Raw genomic sequence first — 19,666 nt, 5'->3', positions numbered from 1 at the left:
AAAAGGGTTACTCACATTAAGTAGTAATCACAAATAGCTTTTGAAATTGCCGGCCGGCATGTAACAGAGCAAAGCCCTTACTCCAAAACATAATGACGTCACCGCACGTCCTCCCAGACGCGTTTCGTCATTCGACGTTATCAATGGGATCTACTGTTTTTATTAAATAACTTATCCCACGGAGTTACGCTATGTTTGCCGTTTTCTTTTTTGTGCGGTGACACCATTGTTTACTATCGAGGGTGCAAGTGGTGTTCTCAGTCAGGGAGTGGGATCTCCCCAAAGGCCGCGGCTGGGTCATAGCCGACTGTGGTTTATGATTGGAGTTCTGGTAAGCTGCTTCTATTATCGGTGGTGGGATTTCACACATAGCGTGCTGTGAATCACGGTGGACCCTCTCTCATTGACTCTGTGCCTCTGTTAATCTCTGGGGAGTGAGTGATACATCTAGGAAGTGGGTCTCCCCCCCCCTCCTCCCCTCAAAGGCCGCGGCTGGGTCACAGTCGACTGCTGTTTTAAACCAATGATCTGGTAAGCTGCTCATAACTCTGGCAGTCTAGTTTCATACGGAACAAGTGTGGACCATCTGGGTGGGATTCACCATCCCATTTATATGATCGTGGAATCCCTGGAGAATTTTATTTGACTTTCTTCATTAAAATCCCGACGTCCACTTTATTCAATTGACTTTATAACACACGAAGTCTGGGTGCCATGGCACAGTTCTAACCCCCCTTTTCCTTACACTATGTATTGCAAAGTGACTATTAGCAACTATGTTTGTATTTCAGAAAGGAGAAAACAATCACCCAGCATATAAACTCCCCTCAAGAAGGAATTCATATTAGTATTTCCGAAACATGTTGGGATATTCAAGAAACCTATATGGACTGACCACAGTATGACTCCGACAGTACATGGATATACTTGATACCATTGGGTTTAATTATACTATGTAATTTCAAACGGTGTACATTTACTCTCCAATTATTTTGTATACATTGTTTTAAAGATTTGTAGGGCTATGTTTGCCCATTTGACCATGTTTTGTAGCAATAAAAGTGGCGTCACTGCCTTTTAAACTAATACTCTAATTACACTTTTCTGCCTATAAAGTCCAAGGGGGTTTATCCAGTCCATTTCATGCATATTTCTCTAAGAACAGGAATTAGGATGACAAATTTGTTTCACAAGCTGCAAGACAATTAACCAATAAGATTTTATTGGTGGATATTATTAAACAGGAGGAATGAGAAACATTTGCTTTTGAAAGTGCTTGTACACCAAAGATATTTTTACTGAAGTGAATAAAATACGTACATTCCTTATTTTTCTCCAGGTCAAATGTCATTAATTTATACAGATTATAGCAAATGAAGAAAACACATATTTAAGCCTAACACTAACTATACTTAAAAATGCACCCTCCCCATTCTGCTGCCTATGTTGCCTACCCTGTGTAAAAAAAAATAAAAAAAAAGAAAGAAAGAAAGAAAAAGATGTGTATACTTACTTTTTTTTTTAGTCCAGTCTGGTCACATGACCCCGTCATTGAGCAGCGGCTGCAAGGGAAAGAAGGGAGAACTTGGCAACATCTGGGAATTCCAGGAGCTGTGACAACACTCATGCCCCAGCCGATTTTGGCGGTCTAATTGCTCCTCTGCAGCTGCTGCTCACCAACACAGGGGAGCCGGAGCTTTTAGGCAGGATAGGGTGGAGGGAACATTTTTAAGCTTAGCTAGTGTTAGGCTGCAGTCCAACTTTAATTTTGCCTCCATTCGCACAGAACCAATCTGAAGGATGATTTTTTTAAATAAATACACTCCAAAGTGTAAGCATATCTCCCCAACAGAGACAACTACAAAAACATTTTTTTATTGTCTAAAAACGAAAGGAAAAGTACTGGCTGAAATTGGGCTTTAGAAATTAAAAGCCTGTTTTTGAGGATATTTACAATTTTGCTACAAATAATTGTCATTGTGAGGGGATCCACACACCTCAATATTTGGTGCTGCAGCTGGCAGATTGTTTTTATGGCTTTTGTCTAAAAGGTTGATTATCTAGCCATCCCAATTGTGTATCCACCTTGTTACCTGTGTGGTAAGGAATAATGGCTGAACTGAGTATTTACAATGGCACTTTTTTATTCCAGGTTAGTTCCAAGAATTTCGAAGTTTGTGTTGGCTGCACCACTCTGTTGCTATCCAGTATTCTGTTACTGCTGTTTAAATAACGTTTTTGAATAGATAAGTTTGTTAACTGATAAAGAAACCTTTAAGGCCTCATGCAAACAGGGTGTTTTTCCTGCTGCTTTTAGGAGCGTCAGGCGTTTTTTTTGTGTTTTTTTTTTTCAAAACTTAAAACGCCTCTCCTGCACAAACAGGCTTTTAGGAGTTGTATATAGGCTTTTTCAAGCTGACCAAAAAAAAAAAAAAAAAAAACAGCACGTACTGGAGCAGCAGTGTTACAGCTGTGAAAACGCCTGACACGGCTAAATGCACATTAACGTTATATACAGCATTAAGCTGGGTCAAGCGCTTATAAGCTGTAGTAATTGGATTTGGGAGTGGAAAACAGAAGAGGGCAGAGAACCCGCTGCTTAAGGCTAATGCAACTAAACGCGCATTAACACAAATGAAAAATCGCTTCTAAAAGCGTGTTTTCACAGCTACTTTTTCCTGCCATCAGTACTGGTTTTGCAGCTCGTTTTTTTTTTTTTTTTAACTCCCTGTATGCATGAAGCCTAAAAGCACCACAGGACCACAACAGACCCAATGCATCCTCCAGATAAAGGTACATTCAAAGTTGAAGTTTCTAAGATTTTATGGTGTTAAGTATCTTGCTCACTTCTTGCCGTAATAGTGTAGTACTATACAATCAAATTGATTTTTTTTATTTGTTATTATTTCTAGACGTCCAAAGAAGAGGGCAAAAAGTAATTTATAAGTCCTGTCTATACGTATTATGTGGACCATGCAACTCCTGGGTGGTATCATTTTGTTAATACTTGTGCTCACAGAAATTACATATGGCGGCAGTGCGCAAGAGTTTCAAAACAGTGATGGGACAGAACAAGAATTTATTTATGCCAACAGGGAGCGGCGAGCAGCAGAATCATCCGACAAATGCAGCTACACGTTCATTGTGCCGCAACAGAAAGTCACGGGGGCCATTTGTGTAAATTCCAAAGAGCAAGAGACCGTGTACGAAAGTCGGATCCACAAGCAGGAGATCGAACTCCTCAATACAGAACTTTTGAAACAAAAAAGGCAAATTGAAACGTTGCAGCAACTTGTGGAGGTGGACGGTGGTATTGTTAATGAGGTTAAGCTCTTGCGAAAAGAGAGCCGGAACATGAACTCCAGGGTCACCCAGCTGTACATGCAACTACTGCATGAAATTATCAGGAAACGGGACAATGCGCTGGAGCTCTCACAGCTAGAGAACAAAGTTCTAAACCAAACAACAGAGATGCTACAGTTGACAAACAAGTACAAAGATCTGGAACACAAATATCAGCACTTGGCCTCATTGGCAAGCAACCAGTCTATTGTGATTTCACAGCTGGAAGAACAGTGCCAGAAGGTACCTCAGTCAAAGCCGATACCACAACCTCCACAACAGCCCAACCGGGTATATCAAACACCCAATTACAACCGCATCAATCAAATTTCCACTAATGAGATTCAAGGAGACCAAAACTTGAAGGTCCTCCCACCTCCTCTGCCAACTATGCCCTCCGTCACCAGCATCCCAACATCTACAGACAAGCCATCCGGTAAGTAAACCATATTGGAATAATGGCAAAAGCAGCCTATTACAAAATAACTTTGCATTTGCAGTGTAAAGTATTTACAATTCTTTAAAATAAAAGCTTACCAATCTTCTTTACAAATTGTCAAATATTCTAGTTGTCCCTCATAGTATGCAATTCATATATAGCTAAAGCCCAATTGAACCCATCTTATTTATTACCTTTAATGCAGCCAGGTTGCCAGGACATATTTGCTGCAGCAAGGGTTCAAATATACCATGTGCTGCCAGCACATTTCAAAGTCTCTCTCAAAGCACTAGCCCTTGATATGGCATCCCCTGCAGACGGTTCCATGATGACCTAATTTAGACAGGTATGGAAGTTACAAATCCAGAACCCTTGAAATGGTTAAACATTTGTAACATTGTCTGGCAGAAAGAAATTCTACTAACATGTTTATGTAAATGGTTATTCAAGCAGGACTCCTCTGCATATTTATAATTTTCCATTATCACTGCAAGAAAGGCAGGGGCATGGCGCATGTCTGAGGTTACCGACAAGACAGACGTGGCTTGCAAAGAGCTGGATGGAAATTTCAATTAATTGGGACACATAATTAATGTCTGAGGGAGCTGCCAGCTTCTGAACACCATCCAAATGTGTTGGCAGAAATATTCACTCTTGGACAGGGGATTAAAGGAGAACTGCAGTTAGTATGGAATATTACAGACAGTAGGAAGTTGACCACTGCATGGAAAGTAAAGCTTCCCGAAGTCTTTCATTTTTACAATGCATTCCAATAAACACTTAACATAACTGGCACAGGATGTGAACATCTATCAGAGAAAAATGAAAATTGCCTTTCTTTCTCCATAATGGAAGCAGAAGAAAACTTTAGTAGCACAAAGTATTCAGGAGAGAAAAGTTAGAAAGCAGAAGGAAAATAGTTCTCCAAAATAAGAGGCAAAATATGAATATTTCAGCACAGGAGATTCAAACGGCAGAACGAGCAGAGTCCTCCAGCAACAAAGTATTTCAGGACAAAACCATTAGATAGCAGGAAGGAAAAGAGTACTCCAGAAATGCAGATAATCTTCCATTGAAAGATCAAATTTTGTCGAGCCACTCTGAAATGTTGGCCAATTCTCGAGCAGTACAGAGTATTTCAGGAGATGGGAGATAGAGTGTATTTTTAGCAAAGAGAATTAGATAGCGGTCTGTAAACCATACAACACAATACACAGCCTCTGAGGCTGGCAGTGACAATTTTCGGTTTTTAAATTTCCAATAATAGTGGCGGGGGGGGGGGGGGAGAGACAGAGGGCGCTGACAGGCAGAAAGGGGGGGGGGGAGAGCAGAGCAAGGCAGCGTATGACAGAGGGACGCACTTTGACCAATGTGATCGGGGTGGAACAGCCCTGTTATCGTGGTCTGTTTAGAAAGGACACACAAGAAGTGGCAGATTCATTTTTCTTTTACAATTTAGAGGGGGGCAGATTACACAGCACAACCACTGTGCTGTTTAATCTGCTTTAAAGGACCAGGATCTGTATTTATTTTTTAAACATACGCTTGTAAAAAAATAAATAAAAGTAAACCCTGCAAGACAAAGGCATAATGAGCCAGTATGCACAACATACCCTCCGGCCGGCGAAATCTCTCCCAGAGTTACTTCCGGGTATTGCGGGCTCCGGCACTGATTGGCCAGAGCTGCGATGATGTCACTCCCACGCATTTGCGTGGGAGCCGCCGGTAACGGCACACACTGAAGCAACGGCACATACGTGCCATTTCTCTAGTTTGCATGTGCTGATAACATCAGCACATGCAAATACAGGAGATAATGGGTAGGCTTACCTGTAGCAAAACGTGGTTGTAAAGGGTTTAAAGAAAGGAAAGTTAGGCATTCCACAGACGGTGCAAATTTCTTTCCTGCAACCACAGGTTACATGGCTTTTTTTGCATGATTCCCACATTAACACAGACAGGGGAATCCCTTCTGCTGAGACATTGTCTTCTCCTGGCGGGAGCGTGGGGGAAGCCGTTTCTGCCAGGTGAAGACAGTGATTATTGCTAGTGGCTATAGCAGCCGCTAGAGATAATCGCAAGTAAAATCCAGGAAGCCTGGTTGTACCCAAGTTGATCGACCAATCAACTTGGTACATTCAGCCTGCCCATGTATGGTTCGAATCTTGGCCAGTTCCTGCTGAACCAGTGAAAGTTCAAACTGTCTATGGCCGGCCTTAGTGGATGGAGAAGAGTTCATCACAAAGTATTGTGATATTGGGGGTTGTTAGCTCTTGTGGTAGATGCATTTTTGTGTAGTGAGTCTACACCAAACACGCATATATTGTTAAGGGCCTGGTAGCCCACGTTTATTAAATAAGGAAAAAAACAAAAGTCCACTCAGGAGTCCCACGCAGGGGTTTAAACGTTGTTCAGAAAGTAACTGAAAATACTAGCCCACCTGGCTACTCTTCAACAGCACTGGTACCTTAAACAACCAGATCTTCCAGTCCAACAGTCTTGGATGCGTACAGTCTTTGGGCTCCTTAAACGCACACAGCTTCAAGCCCCTCAATACACACAGCTTCTGGCTTCTTGGTCGCACACAGCTTGTAGCCCTTCAATGCACACAGCTTTGAGCTTCTTGGACGCACATAGCATCTATCTTCACACAGAGATGCTCACAAGCAGCCACTGCTCCAACTCCACCTTCCTCTCACTTCTAACTCTCACCAGCCCTTCATTATGAGCTGTGTGCACCTGGGCACACACCCTGCAGGCTATCCATAGGATCTGTAAACAGGGTTGGAGATCCCGTCCCATCCATATCTCTGAGGAATCTCCAAGCTACAGAGCCCCTTGTAGAGATAAAAAAACCTGAGAAAACTGCCAGAGCAGTTTTCTGTTTTAACCACTTGCCGCCCGCCAATGACAGATTGACAGCGGCAAAGTGGTTTCAATATCCTGAGTGGACGTCAAATGACGTCCTCAGGATATTGACCCGCTGCGCGCCCCCGGGGGCGCGCATCGCGGCGATCGTTGTTGCAGGGTGTCAGTCGTTCGTGAATAGGGCTGTACGTAAGTTATGTTCACATCTAAAGCATTGACGATTTGTGGCGTAATTTTGAGCATGCGCACTAGGATTCTTTCACGAACGGCGCATGCGCCGTTCGTAAAAAACGTCAAAAATGTGGGGTCACACTAAATTTTAATAAAACACGCCCACATCATCCACATTTGAATTAGGCGGGCTTACGCCGGACCTCATACGCTACACCGCCGTAACTTAGGGCGCAAGTTCTTTATGAATACGGAACTTGCGCCCTAAGTTACGGCGGCGTAACATATCTGAGATACGTTACGCCAGCAGAAAAATACGCCGGGCTTTCTGAATCTAGCCCTCTGTGTCCACTTTAATCCCATCTTCATTGGGACAGAGCCTCACTCTGCCACAGTATCTATTTTTTTTTTGTATTACCTGTATTTATATAGTGCCAACTGTTTACACAGAGCTTTGCACATACACAACTGTCTCTGCCTTCAAGAAGCTTATAATCCAAGGTCCCTATCTCCAATGCCTTACATACAAATATTAGGGCCAATTTCCGCTGGAGCCTTTGAACCTACCAGCATGGCTTTTGAATGTGGGAAGAAACTAAAGTACCTGAAGGAAATCTACGCAAGCACAGGGAGAACATGCAAAGTCCATGCAGGTAGTTTGGATTCAAACCAGTGACCTTAGTACAGCAAGGCAGAAATGCTAACCACTAAGTTTTGGTACTATAAGTATTAAGTTAGATTCCCAACATTTCCAGCTAAACCATAAACCAATTTTTTTATAATCTCAGGGTACACGGACAGAAAAAAATTACACCTCTTCACAATAATTCGACCTTATATTCGTAAACATTTTACATCTGTGATAAAATTACCATGGGCAGAGCAGTCCAGAAATAACAGCTCTACCAGGAATCTTTGCCATGCCAGACATCTTCAGCAGGGCAGGAAGGGATGACATCAACTACAATTCTGGAATTATGTAATATTCTGTAAAGAATACAGGAGTCTAACAGTCTGGTCACACTAGTGGAAGCAGATTTCTGATTGGCCAATATAAATTAGTATTACTCACCACCAGGTACCCCACCCAACCTCTACCCTGTCCCACCTCTAAACACACCCTCGCAAATTATCTCATGAAATTACACTGTCAAAGTGGATGTAAACCCGAAAATTGTACCGTATTTATCGGCGTATAGCGCGCACCCCTAATGTTGACCCTAAAATCCTGTAAAAAAACATTTCATTACATTTTGCTACTTACAGTTTTGGTGTCTTGCCCGGCGTCCATCAGCGGCCTCGTCCGGTCCAGCGTCCGTCTGCGGCCTCGGTGGTGTCCTCCCGGCTTCCCCCGCGCGGTCTCCGTGTCGAATCCCCGCTTCCTGTGCTCAGTTTGAAGCCTCCGCCGACATATACCGAGCGCAGTACACTCGGGTATATTCGGCCACGCTCGGCCGAATGTACCCGAGTGTACTGCGCTCGGTATATGTCGGCGCAGGCATTCAAACTAAGCGCGGGAAGCGGGTATCGGCGTATATCGCGCACCCACGATTTTGCCCTGATTTTCAGGGCAAAAAAGTTTGCGGTATACGCCGATAAATACGGTAGTTAAATGTTTTGATGTCACAATGTAGAGTATAAGATTTCCTATCATCTGTGCCCAGTCTTGCCACACAGAGTTAATCCAGCTCTGAGCAATCCTCTTTTATTGTTCAGCGAAATGAAACGGACTTACAGAGAAAACCCTTAGTCCGTTCCGCCCCCTTGCTGTGAATGACAGGTTATTTACATATCTCATGCACTAGCCTGGAGAAAGGCATTATTTTTTATTTCCCACCCCCATGTGGTTACTTTTCTGGATTTTGACTGGATGTTAGTGATCATAGCAGAATTTAGTGTAAGGGTAGTGTAGAGGTGGGCATGGAGTTTACTGACATCACAACTCCACCCACAGAGCTCCAGACAACAGATCCACCCACAGAATCTGCAGTTTTTCAGTTCTTATAACAGACAGAAGGGAAACATTTGACAGGTAAGGATACATGCAGGAGGCATCTATATCCTTATAGATCAGCACTATGGCAGTAGTTTAAAAAGGATGAGAGTGGGTTTACATCCACTTTAAATGTTTTATACAGAATTTAGTTCCAAAAATATTTAACAACTTTAATAATATTAACATAAAGCATATCAGTACTCATCAGTGCAGCCTCATCAGTGCAGTCCCATCAGTGCAGCATACCAATGCTGCCTTATCAGTGCAGCATCATCAGTGCCCATTAGTGCAGCCTCAACAGGGGCCACCAGTGCAGCCCCATCAGTGTAGCCACATCAGGGCAGCTTAAGAGTGCGTATCATTGCACATCATTGCAGCATATCATTGCGCATCATTGTTGCATATCAGTGCAAAATACCCGTACCCATCAGTGCAGCCTATCATTGCCCATCAGTGCAGCCCATCATTGCCCATCAGTGCAGCCCATCATTGCCCATCAGTGCAGCCCATCATTGCAGCATATCAGTGCCCATAATTGTAGCATGTCATTTATCATCAATGCAGTTTATTATTGCCCATCAGTGCAGCCTGTCATTGCCCATCAGTGCAGCCTGTCATTGCCCATCAGTGCAGCCTGTCATTGCCCATCAGTGCAGCCTGTCGTTGCCCATCAATGCAGCCTACCATTGCCCATCAATGCAGCATATAAATGCCCATCAATGCAGCATATCATTGCTCAAAAGTGCAGCAGGGAGGAATCGGGAGGATATGACGGCAAGATCGCACAGAGCGTGGATCTCCCGCTGAGACACATCTTGTATATGAATAGCCACACTGTCAAATGAAGTCCCGCCTCTTAGACCAGTCACTCTAATGGACAGCACACTGGTCCAATGATGGTCCAGGAGGCGAGACTTTGTTTGACAGCAAGGCTATTCATATACACCATGTAATTCCCACTCTGCGCAATCCAGCTGGCAGATCCTCCTGACATATTTACTGGCATTTTTTTTACAGGACAGAGTGGTCTGGGGGGCAGGGAGTCCCCCATCCAGACCGGTTTGATGGCCACACTGCTTCTGCCAGAAGCGTTCAGCCAGGAAACTGTCAGCCCAGGCTACCACTGCTCCTCACTCGCCCTTCACTAAATTCCACTCGCCAAATGCGAGCAGCCTTGAGGAAATTTTGACGGCTGCTTTACACATTAAATGGTATTTTACGTTTGCCTGTGGTTTCTAAGCCAATGAATTTTAAAAAACACAGTCTCTTTGCCCTGAAAAAAAAAAAAGAATTTTGCAAAGACAACCTGCTAAAAAACAAGTATAAAGCTAATCGTGGTCAGAACTATTCTATTGCTTATAATAATCAGCTAGCACAGAATATTTTAGTATTTCATATGGCCAAACCTCAAGCATTTGTATCTTCTAAACTCCTTGATGGCCAGAAGCCCCTTGGTGTCTCCCTCTACAGCCCACTGTGCTTCCAGGACTTAGATCGCCATTATACTGCCTTGTTTTCTTGATCTGTTTCAACAGGCATTATAATGATCAATGTGAACTGTGCAAAACCCTGGGGAGGAAAACGGAAATCGACCCAGCAGGGTTTCAGTGTTTTAGCGCACTGCAGGGGACATAGTGTCTGTTGCCGGGGTCAGTGAAGAACGTTCCTGCCATTAATGAAATCCTCAAGGCAAAACATGGTTGTCAGTCAACATTCTGCCCAGTCAGCACTCTGCAGCAAACTGTACAGGAACTGACTCCCAGATATCAAAGGGCTCAGCATCAGCCAGGTTACAAAATAAACACTGTTGTTTCTAACATGGCCAGATCATATAAGTGTTATCAACTCAAAAAACTTCAACCATTACCGTGAATAAACTTAACTATATTGGGTTTCTGTGCCTCCAACATCTAATTACATGTGCACAGATGTTGTTTGAGTGTAGTCACACTTCCACATATCCTCAGCATGTTCAAAGCATATCTCCTAAAATCTCTGAAACTTTTCTATAAATAATGGTGAAACTAAAGATACTTATACAAGTAAACATTTCTCTTGCTCAGCACAGTGGACGGAATGCGTGAAATCCAAAGAATTTACCCCATCCAAACTTAACAGCAAGGATGGACAAATCTCCCATTGCCAGCTATTGTATTCTCATACATTCAATCCAATGAGCACCAAACATTCAACAGATTCAGGAGGGTAGGTTACACTGGCTTAACCTGCCTTCTAAGCAGTAAATTACAGTGCAGATCCATCTGCGGTTTAGCCGAGTCAATACAGCACAGTCAAAAATGCCTTAGCCCCAGGGCTTTTTTTCAGGGGGAACTCAGTTCCACCACCTCTGGCTCAGACCTTTTGGTGCCTGCTCACCACAATCACTTGTAATCACAGAAGTCTGGTTTCTGTGTTTACAAGTGACAGCTTTGTAACCCCCCTGAACTCTGCACTCTGTATGTAATGCAATTCTGGTATTTAATGACCCTTCTACTGTTTGTGAAATCTGAATGGGTCGTGGTTGAGTTCCTGCACCTATTTTCTGAGAAAAAAAAGCTCTGCTTAGCCCTAATGAAGGGGAAATGTGTTTGGCCCCCAAAATGAGCTGGATATTATGGCTTCATTTTTTCATTGAAGACCTTGGATTCTTGGACATTTGTTTGGCATTCTCTTTGGATTATATGGATTCTCAGTTCTGGGTCCTTTCTATATTCCTGAGTAGAGTCCCGCCAAACTGAGGCCACTGTGCCCAGTAACAATTTTAGTAACGCTTAGAAAAACTGAATACAGCACCCTCAAGGGAAAGAATTGTTAACTCGTCAACTACATTGATTGGCATCACATCCCTTGTTTTGAAGAATTTATATGGAGGTAGAAATGGGATTTTAAAGGTGCGACAACACAAAAGTATATACAAAAATAAATGTATTGAAAGATATTAGAAATACATCCAGTATTACTGTACAATTGATAGATGTGCAGACTATGAAAATCTCTCTACATATGTTTCGCCACACTTATGGCTTCCTCAGGAGAATGAGTTTGTCAGGCACCACCCAGTTGTCAGAATACCAAAACAATCAGCTGCAGGCGCAACTTTTTTTCCACCTAGTTCCTTCAACTTCCAGAGTAGTAGCAGGGCCAGTCACAGTTCAGCTTTCAAAGATTCACAGGAATCGTGACCAGCTTGAAAGTAGCATATTGACGGATGTCAGAACAGCTGTAATGTAAATGTCGTATCCACCACCCTCCCAAATGAGGCTACCTTTCCAATGCACTAGGATGACTGGCAAAATAAAGTTGAGCAGAGAAAGCCCCACTGCTGCATGAAATGTATTGCTGGTTCAGACCTACTGGCATGCCAAGTAGGAGGAATGGCCACATACAGCTGCAAACACTCATATTTCTGCTTCAGTACCTGTTAGCACACTGGGGCACTAATGTTTTTTCACATAATGTTGTTTTTCTAAGCAAAGTTATTAAATGTCTTATATATTCATTTTGGAATGAAACAGGCCACAGGTACAGTCAGTGAGCTGCTAAAACAATCCAGAAAACAGAACACAGCCCAGTTTAACTTTATGCTTAAAAAAAAAAAATGTTGTTTATATTGATTAAGGAGCATGTCTTTATTGTCCTGTCATAGGATTCTGTACTGTACAACCTCTATGCAAATTAAAGAGAGAAATGCTTAAAACCAAGGAACTCACCAGTGCCCACTTTGCTTGCTTGGACAAAAAGAAAAAACAGAACAGGAAATTTTGAAACTTGTAGATATTTAGGGCTGTGCCCTGGAAATAAGCTTATATACATAACGTTAATGTCTGAGTAGACTATTGCTTTAAAGTCAGACAGATGGAAAGCTTGGTGAAGTATTTCCAGTTAAGATGAGGAATGGAACCATTTGCGTAACCTCCTGGGAACCTCTGTTATTATACTGACCTGGCTGTACAATGTTCTGTCTTTGCTTCATTGTTTTTTTGCACTGGTAGTGCTATTTATTTGTTGTCCTATGTCTATAGAAACACAACTCCAGTCGCTGGCACACCCGGCTCTCTGACCTCTTGCCGGGGACCACACGCAAACATGTGTTTTCACAAACCTGACAGCCAAAACATATATAAAGGTCGCAGCCAATAGCGATTCAAAATCCAGTAAATAGATGAAATTGAGATCAGAATAAAGACTTTGGCTTCTCCTGCAGTTACAACATGCAGCAAAGCTTTACTCAACACCTACCAAAAAAGCTGCGTGATGTCGAACGTCATAAAAACGATTTTGAGGCAGCATAAGGATTAGCAGAACAGCCACCTCTAGGCTAAACAGCAGTTTTTAAAATGTTGTGTCTAAAAAAATTCTTGTCTACTTTGTCCAAATTACCAGCATCCACCATGTATATCCGTCTATTCGTTTATGCGATTTACACATCCAACCTGGAGACCTGACTTTTCTGTACTGCAATAAGGTAACACAAATAGGTCTTTTCACTGCCACAGCCTGTGACTGAACAGTGTAGGACAGGGATCCTCAAACTACGGCCCTCCAGCTGTTCCGGAACTACACATCCCATGAGGCATTGTAAAACTCTGTCATTCACAGACATGACTAGGCATGATGGGAATTGTAGTTTCTGAACAGCTGGAGGGCCATAGTTTGAAGACCCCTGGTGTAGGAGATGCAGCCAACTGATAAACACATCTCTCTGCCTCATATCAGCATGTCTCTGGTTAGCAATACAACACAAATACATGGCTCTTTATTTGGATTTACACACTTTCCCAGTCTAAGTTCTTCTGTACGCTGAATTTCAAGAGGCTGATACCAATGCAAACGCAGGTACTCAAGAGAGGTATACATGGATCCAAAATGTGTCCAGTTCAGCAGGAACTGGACAAATTTGCTGTGTGTGTGTACCACTGTCGGTTTCAATATAAGTTAGTCTAATGACTAATGGCCGGAAAACCAGTGCTTGCAGTCGATAGCTGCAGCACTGATCTACATATTCTGGTGGAGAGGGTGTCCCCACTGTAAGAATACAATAGTGCTGCAGGTGAGATTCCTGCATCATGCAAAACAGAACAAGGTAGCCCGACTGTAGCACACCTCACCTAGCCCGAGTGGCAAATAAAACCAGACTTAGCTCGGCCTTTCTTTTGTTATGAACATTTGAACAGATTCTTACCTAAATGAAGCAATGGTAATTTAAGTATAGATGCCTCTTATGAATGGGTGGTAAGATATTGACTTTCAAAACGTTGGAAACATTTAATTTTTTTTAAACTTTAATATTGTTTTGATATATGGGATTTCAATGTTCCAGATTATGTTTTTTTGTATGCAATTTTGCAAACTACTAATACATATATTAACATAAAAAAAACAAAAAAAAAAAACAGCCTCAGCTCGATTCATGCAGAGCACAACTCCAATATGTTTTACCCCACCCCTGGAGCTTAATCAAGTAGAGATCCCTGCATCCACATCACTTGTGTGGTTGTGGGGATCTGAGCTCAACAACTGGTTGAATGAAATAAAACCTCAAGGTGTATAGCCAGCTTTATACTAGATGCTTTAAAAAATAAATTTAACAGTCTTTAACTAACAAATACAATCAATCATTGAAGTTTATTTTTTTCCGCCAATAATTTAGCTTTAACCACTTCCTTACTGGGCACTTAAACCCCCTTCCTGACCAGAGGACTTTTTGCGATTCGGCACTGCGTCGCTTTAACTGACAATTGCGCGGTCGTGCGACGTGGCTCCCAAACAAAATTAACGTCCTTTTTTTCCCCACAAATAGAGCTTTCTTTTGGTGGTATTTGATCACCTCTGCGGTTTTTATTTTTTGCGCTATAAACAAAAAGAGAGCGACAATTTTGAAAAAATAAATAAATATTTTTTACTTGTTGCTAAAAAATAAATAGCTCAATTTTTTTTTCTAGGCCGATACGTATTTTACATATTTTTGGTAAAAAAAAAAAAAATTCGCAATAAGCGAATGGTTTGCGCAAAAGTTATAGCGCCTACAAAAATAGGGGACAGAATTATTATTTTTTTTTTACTAGTAATGGCGGCGATCTGCGATTTTTATCGGTACTGCGACATTATGGCGGACACATCGGACACTTTTGACACATTTTTGCCACCATTCACATTTATACTGCGATCAGTGCTATAAATATGCACTAATTACAGTATAAATGTGACTGGCATTGAAGGGGTTAACACTAGGGGGTGAGGGAGGGGTTAAATGTGTACCTTAGTGAGTGTTACTAACTGTGGGGGAAGGGGGGTGACTGGGGGAGGTGACCGATCTATGTCCCTATGTACAAGAGACACAGATCGGTCTCCTCTCTCCCCGACAGGACGTGGATCTGTGTGTTTACACACACAGATCCACATCCTTGTCTCTGTAACCGCCGATCGCGGGAGCCTGGTGGACATCGCGGCCGCCAGGCACGCGCATCGGCATCCCAGTGATGTGGCGCGCCCCCCAGTGGCCAGGAGGAGAGGAGGCCGTATAAAGACGGCCACTCAGAGAAGTAGAACCACCCTGCGGCCGTACAAAGTCGTACGGCCGTCGGGAAGTGGTTAAGGTTTTCAAGCACTCTGTCACTGTACTGGGGACTTCTTTTCAGCATTAAAAATGTTTCTGTCATGTCAAAAGTGGATGTAAACCCTCACATATACCCAGTGAAGTGAACAGCCTCAGATGATACACAGAGATGAAACAAATATGCCTACATAAGTTGCATTTGTATATCTGCAGTCATCAGCTTTTTACACTGATTAGAAAGTGTGGAGTCTTGGTGTACACTTTGTGACTGCTGATTGGAGGAAAGGTACACACCCCCCTTCTTCCAGAGAGGAATGAAGAAACATGCAGAGCAGTGCTGTTACTAGACCAGCTCTCTGCTAATCTATCTCTAGGCACCCACCCCGACACAAATTTCCAGCTGCTTTTATCTCCTGCATCGGAGAACTTGTCAGAAGTTATCATGCTGATAACAGAGGAATGGAGCAGCAAAAAGACATGGGACTTCGTGCTCTGGAGAGAGATAAGTAAACACTACAGATATATGTGCCTAGGTCAGATTTCATTAATGGGGTTTACATCCACTTTAAGAGTGGGCTGCTCAGAACTTTGGGTCTTCTTTTCCACCCTAGACCTTCAGCAGCAAAAAGCAATCATGTTGTCTCCAACACCCTAGAATTAGTTGTATAGCTTATTCCTAAAGCCTCGTACATACAATCGGATATCTGATGGAATCTAATCTGATGGATTTTTTCGTCGGATATCCGATGAAGCCGACTTTCGTCAGTCTTGCCTACACACCATCAGTCAAAAATCCGATCGTGTCCAAACGCGGTGACGTACAACACTACAACGAGCCAAAAAAATGAAGTTAAATTATTTCAAGCATGCGTCGAATTCATTCTGAGCATGCGTGGATTTTTGACCGATGGAGCTCCATACAGACGATCGCATTTTTCTATCGTTTTTTTATCCATAGGAAAAATTTAAAACATGTTCTATTTTTTTTCACAGATGGAAAACAAACCAATGGGGCCCACACACGATTGGTTTGTCCGATGAAAACAGTCCATCAGTCTAATTTCATCAGACAAACCGATCATGTGTAGAGGGCTTTAGAGACTTTTCTACTAAAGAATGAAGATCAATGTGTCTAGGGCTATAATTATAAAACCCAGGTCCCTGATGTGTAATTCATTTTAAATCTCCATAAAGATTTGCCCGCTTCACAATATATGCTTTTCCAAGCCATTTAGTTTTGGTACTTTTGAAAGTCTTGTGCTGCTTTCCATCACATGGCTTATTTGGTAAGGGTTCCGAGTCAAGCATTGGCAGTTTTTCCTGCAGTTACATGGCATTAGCATGAATTCCTCTTTAACCACTTAAGGATCCCTTCACGCCGATACACGTTGGTAGAATGGCACGGCTGGGCACAATCACGTACCTGTACGTGTCTCTTTAAGCCCAGCCGTAGGGTCGCGAGCGTGGTCCTAAGCTCCGTGACCACGGGACCCGCAAACCCGATCGCCGCCGGTGTCCTGCAATAGGTCTAGTGGCCTAGTGGTTAACTCCTAAACTGCAATTGTAATTTTCATAGTAAACAATGCATTTTCATAGCACTTTTTGCTGTGAAAATGACAATGGTACCAAAAATGTGTCAAAATTGTCCGATGTGTCCACCATAATGTCGCAGTCACAAAAAAAATCGATGATCGCTGCCATTAGTAGTAAAAAATAAAAATTATTAATAAAAATGCAATAAAACTATCACCTATTTTGTAAACGCTATAAATTTTGCGCAAACCAATCGATAAACGCTTATTGCGGTTTTTTTTTTTACCAAAAATATGTAGAAAAATACGTATCGGCCTAAACTGAGGGAAAAAAACTTTTTTTATATATATTTGTGGGGGATATTTATTATAGCAAAAAGTAAAAAATATTGCATTTTTTTCAAAATTGTCGCTCTATTTTTGTTTATAGCGCAAAAAATAAAAACCGCAGAGGTGATCAAATACCACCAAAAGAAAGCTCTATTTGTGGGGAAAAATGGACACCAATTTTGTTTGGGAGTCACGTTGCACGACTGCGCAATTGTCAGTTAAAGCGATGCAGTGCTGAATCGCAAAAAGGGGCAAAGTCCTTAACCTGCATAATGGTTATGACGGTATATTATATAGCAAAAAAAAAGTTCTCATCTCTTAAGTAAAAATGAAGGAAAAGCCACACTCCCTTGACGTTCAAAGAAGTTGACTTTGGACAAAAGGGTTGATTTACTAATATCTGGAGAGTGCAAAACCTTGTGCAGCACTGCATAGAAACCAGCCTGCAGAATTTTTGTCAAAACTTATCTCAACAAGCTGAAGTTAGAAGCTGATTGGCTACCATGCACAACTGCACCAGATTTTGCACTCTCCAGTTTTAGTAAATCAGCCTCAACCTATGCCCTGTGCCCCTCTGACAAGTGGCTTAGGGTGGAACTCACGATGAGACTTCATGGAAGTGTGGCTTTGTCCGCCTAATTTTTCATCATTTGTGCTGAGCTGGATGTGCTCCTAATGCCAGCACCAGTGTGGAGGGGGATCAAAGGAATATGTTTAGGACTTGGAGCAGTTGCAGTCTTTTTCTTATGCCTTTAATTTGATTCTAGATTTATGATTTTCTTTCTTTTGGGCTATGTGGTTCAGACAATTTAATTTAATCCTTGGCTATATGAGTGTCAGTTTGTGTCTCACTATGGTTGACAAAGACCCTACTGACGCAAGTGTGTTGCAACAACATGTAGCTTACAGTAATGCACATTACAGTCAGTGTGCTTCATTCTGAAAGGGAACCCAGTGCACTTTCCCAGCACACTTTTACTGCCGCACAGTGAGTCACTACTGTACTGCACTACAAAAAGGTTGTACACAGTCTTTGGGCTGCCCTAAAGGAATGCACACTTATGTGCAATGCCACAAGCATGAGTTAAGTGCACCACAGCGGATGAATGGGCACTTAAGGGAATAATTGGTCATTATCTGGCCATGGTTTCCATCCTGGAAAAAAAGGCCTCAACTGCCTATCTTGCAGAAGTGATGCTAGAGTCAGGGAGAATTACCCCTCTGCCTCTTCACACATTTATGGCCTTTCTAGCAACTTGAACAATCACTGAAATTAAACAGTAGAAGTTTACACTACTGGACAGAAGCTGCAAGCTATTTCAAGCATCTGCACACCTGAGAAAGAAACTAAATGACTGGAACCAACTCCATCAGTGATCCGCCCAATTCATACTTGCGATCCATTTTGCAGGATCAGATATTTGTTGTCCTCTGGCCAGAGTAAGGAACCTGATGTGGCTTTCTGATTTATTTGACAGGTGGTTGCACACATTTTAAGCAGAAATGGGGACATTTGTAAACCTACCCAATTTTCATCAATGTATTGAATTCCAATGGACTAATTTACTTATCTGTACTGACAAGTTTAGTTTAACAGGGCAGGACTGTGAATATTTTCCTTGGTACAAATCTACTAGTCGAGTATAAATTTCTGGAAAACTCACTCCAGATAGAAGCATTATGTCATCATTTTGGACTCCGTCTGCGACATCAGCCATGGTGGAGTGAGCAAAACGAGGTAGATTATATAACTGAATCTGCCAAAGCGGCAGCTACAGGGCTGGAAGCCAAAATTGTTCAAATGGATTTCCTGCACTAATTAGTGAACAGATGGGTTGACCAGTGAGAACAGGACAGAGGATCCAAATTTCAATTAAGCAGACAACACACAGCACTGATCCGCTATATTAAGCCTTCAATAGCTGGACTGAAACCAGTGAAGACAACTGCAAATATGCCACCACTTAAATGCAAAGAACAAGAGTATTTTACAGCAACAGCCCAAGAATCAAATAAGGTTAAGAGAAAAAAACAAAACACATGTTATGTCAAATAAAACTACATACCAGTATTAAAGATAAACATCCCCAGCTCTTCAGTACATTAAATTAACTGCATAGCTTACAAAATAACAAGGGTAGTTCCACTGAGTTATGGTAGGTTTTTTTTTCCCCCTTTTACGGATTCAGTAAGTTGGCCAGTAAACAGGTCTTACATTTGTAATTCTTCTTGACTCTTAGCAGCTAGGGGGCATCATAAATAATATGTTTATTATTCACATTGCAGTTTTTCTGAATCAGCATTGGTGTTGGTGTTATGTTTTGTGGAAAACAGACAAAAACAGTACTTGGCAGCATTCTTTATTTAAAGCAGCACTCCAGCTTTGTAAACAAAATATGGTTGTTTGAGAATACCTTATGATTTTTTTTTCT

At 42.1% G+C, this 19,666-nt stretch overlaps 2 protein-coding genes across 6 annotated transcripts in view; one reads left to right on the top strand and one right to left on the bottom strand.

The window, feature by feature from the left end:
- Positions 1-19,666, bottom strand: part of RALGPS1 (Ral GEF with PH domain and SH3 binding motif 1) — a 765,778-nt gene that overhangs the window by 381,553 nt on the left and 364,559 nt on the right. The window lies entirely within an intron of this gene.
- Positions 1-19,666, top strand: part of ANGPTL2 (angiopoietin like 2) — a 66,115-nt gene that overhangs the window by 30,863 nt on the left and 15,586 nt on the right. The window contains exon 2 of the mRNA XM_040324226.1: positions 2,913-3,778. Within this exon, the coding sequence (XP_040180160.1) occupies positions 2,965-3,778 (814 nt within the window). The 5' untranslated portion in view covers positions 2,913-2,964. The remainder of the gene's footprint in view (positions 1-2,912; positions 3,779-19,666) is intronic.

This window comes from Rana temporaria, chromosome 9 (genome assembly GCF_905171775.1).
Source record: "Rana temporaria chromosome 9, aRanTem1.1, whole genome shotgun sequence".
Classification (NCBI taxonomy): domain Eukaryota; kingdom Metazoa; phylum Chordata; class Amphibia; order Anura; family Ranidae; genus Rana; species Rana temporaria.
Note: the sequence above shows the minus strand (reverse complement) of the source record. Positions and strands in the feature narration are given on the sequence as shown.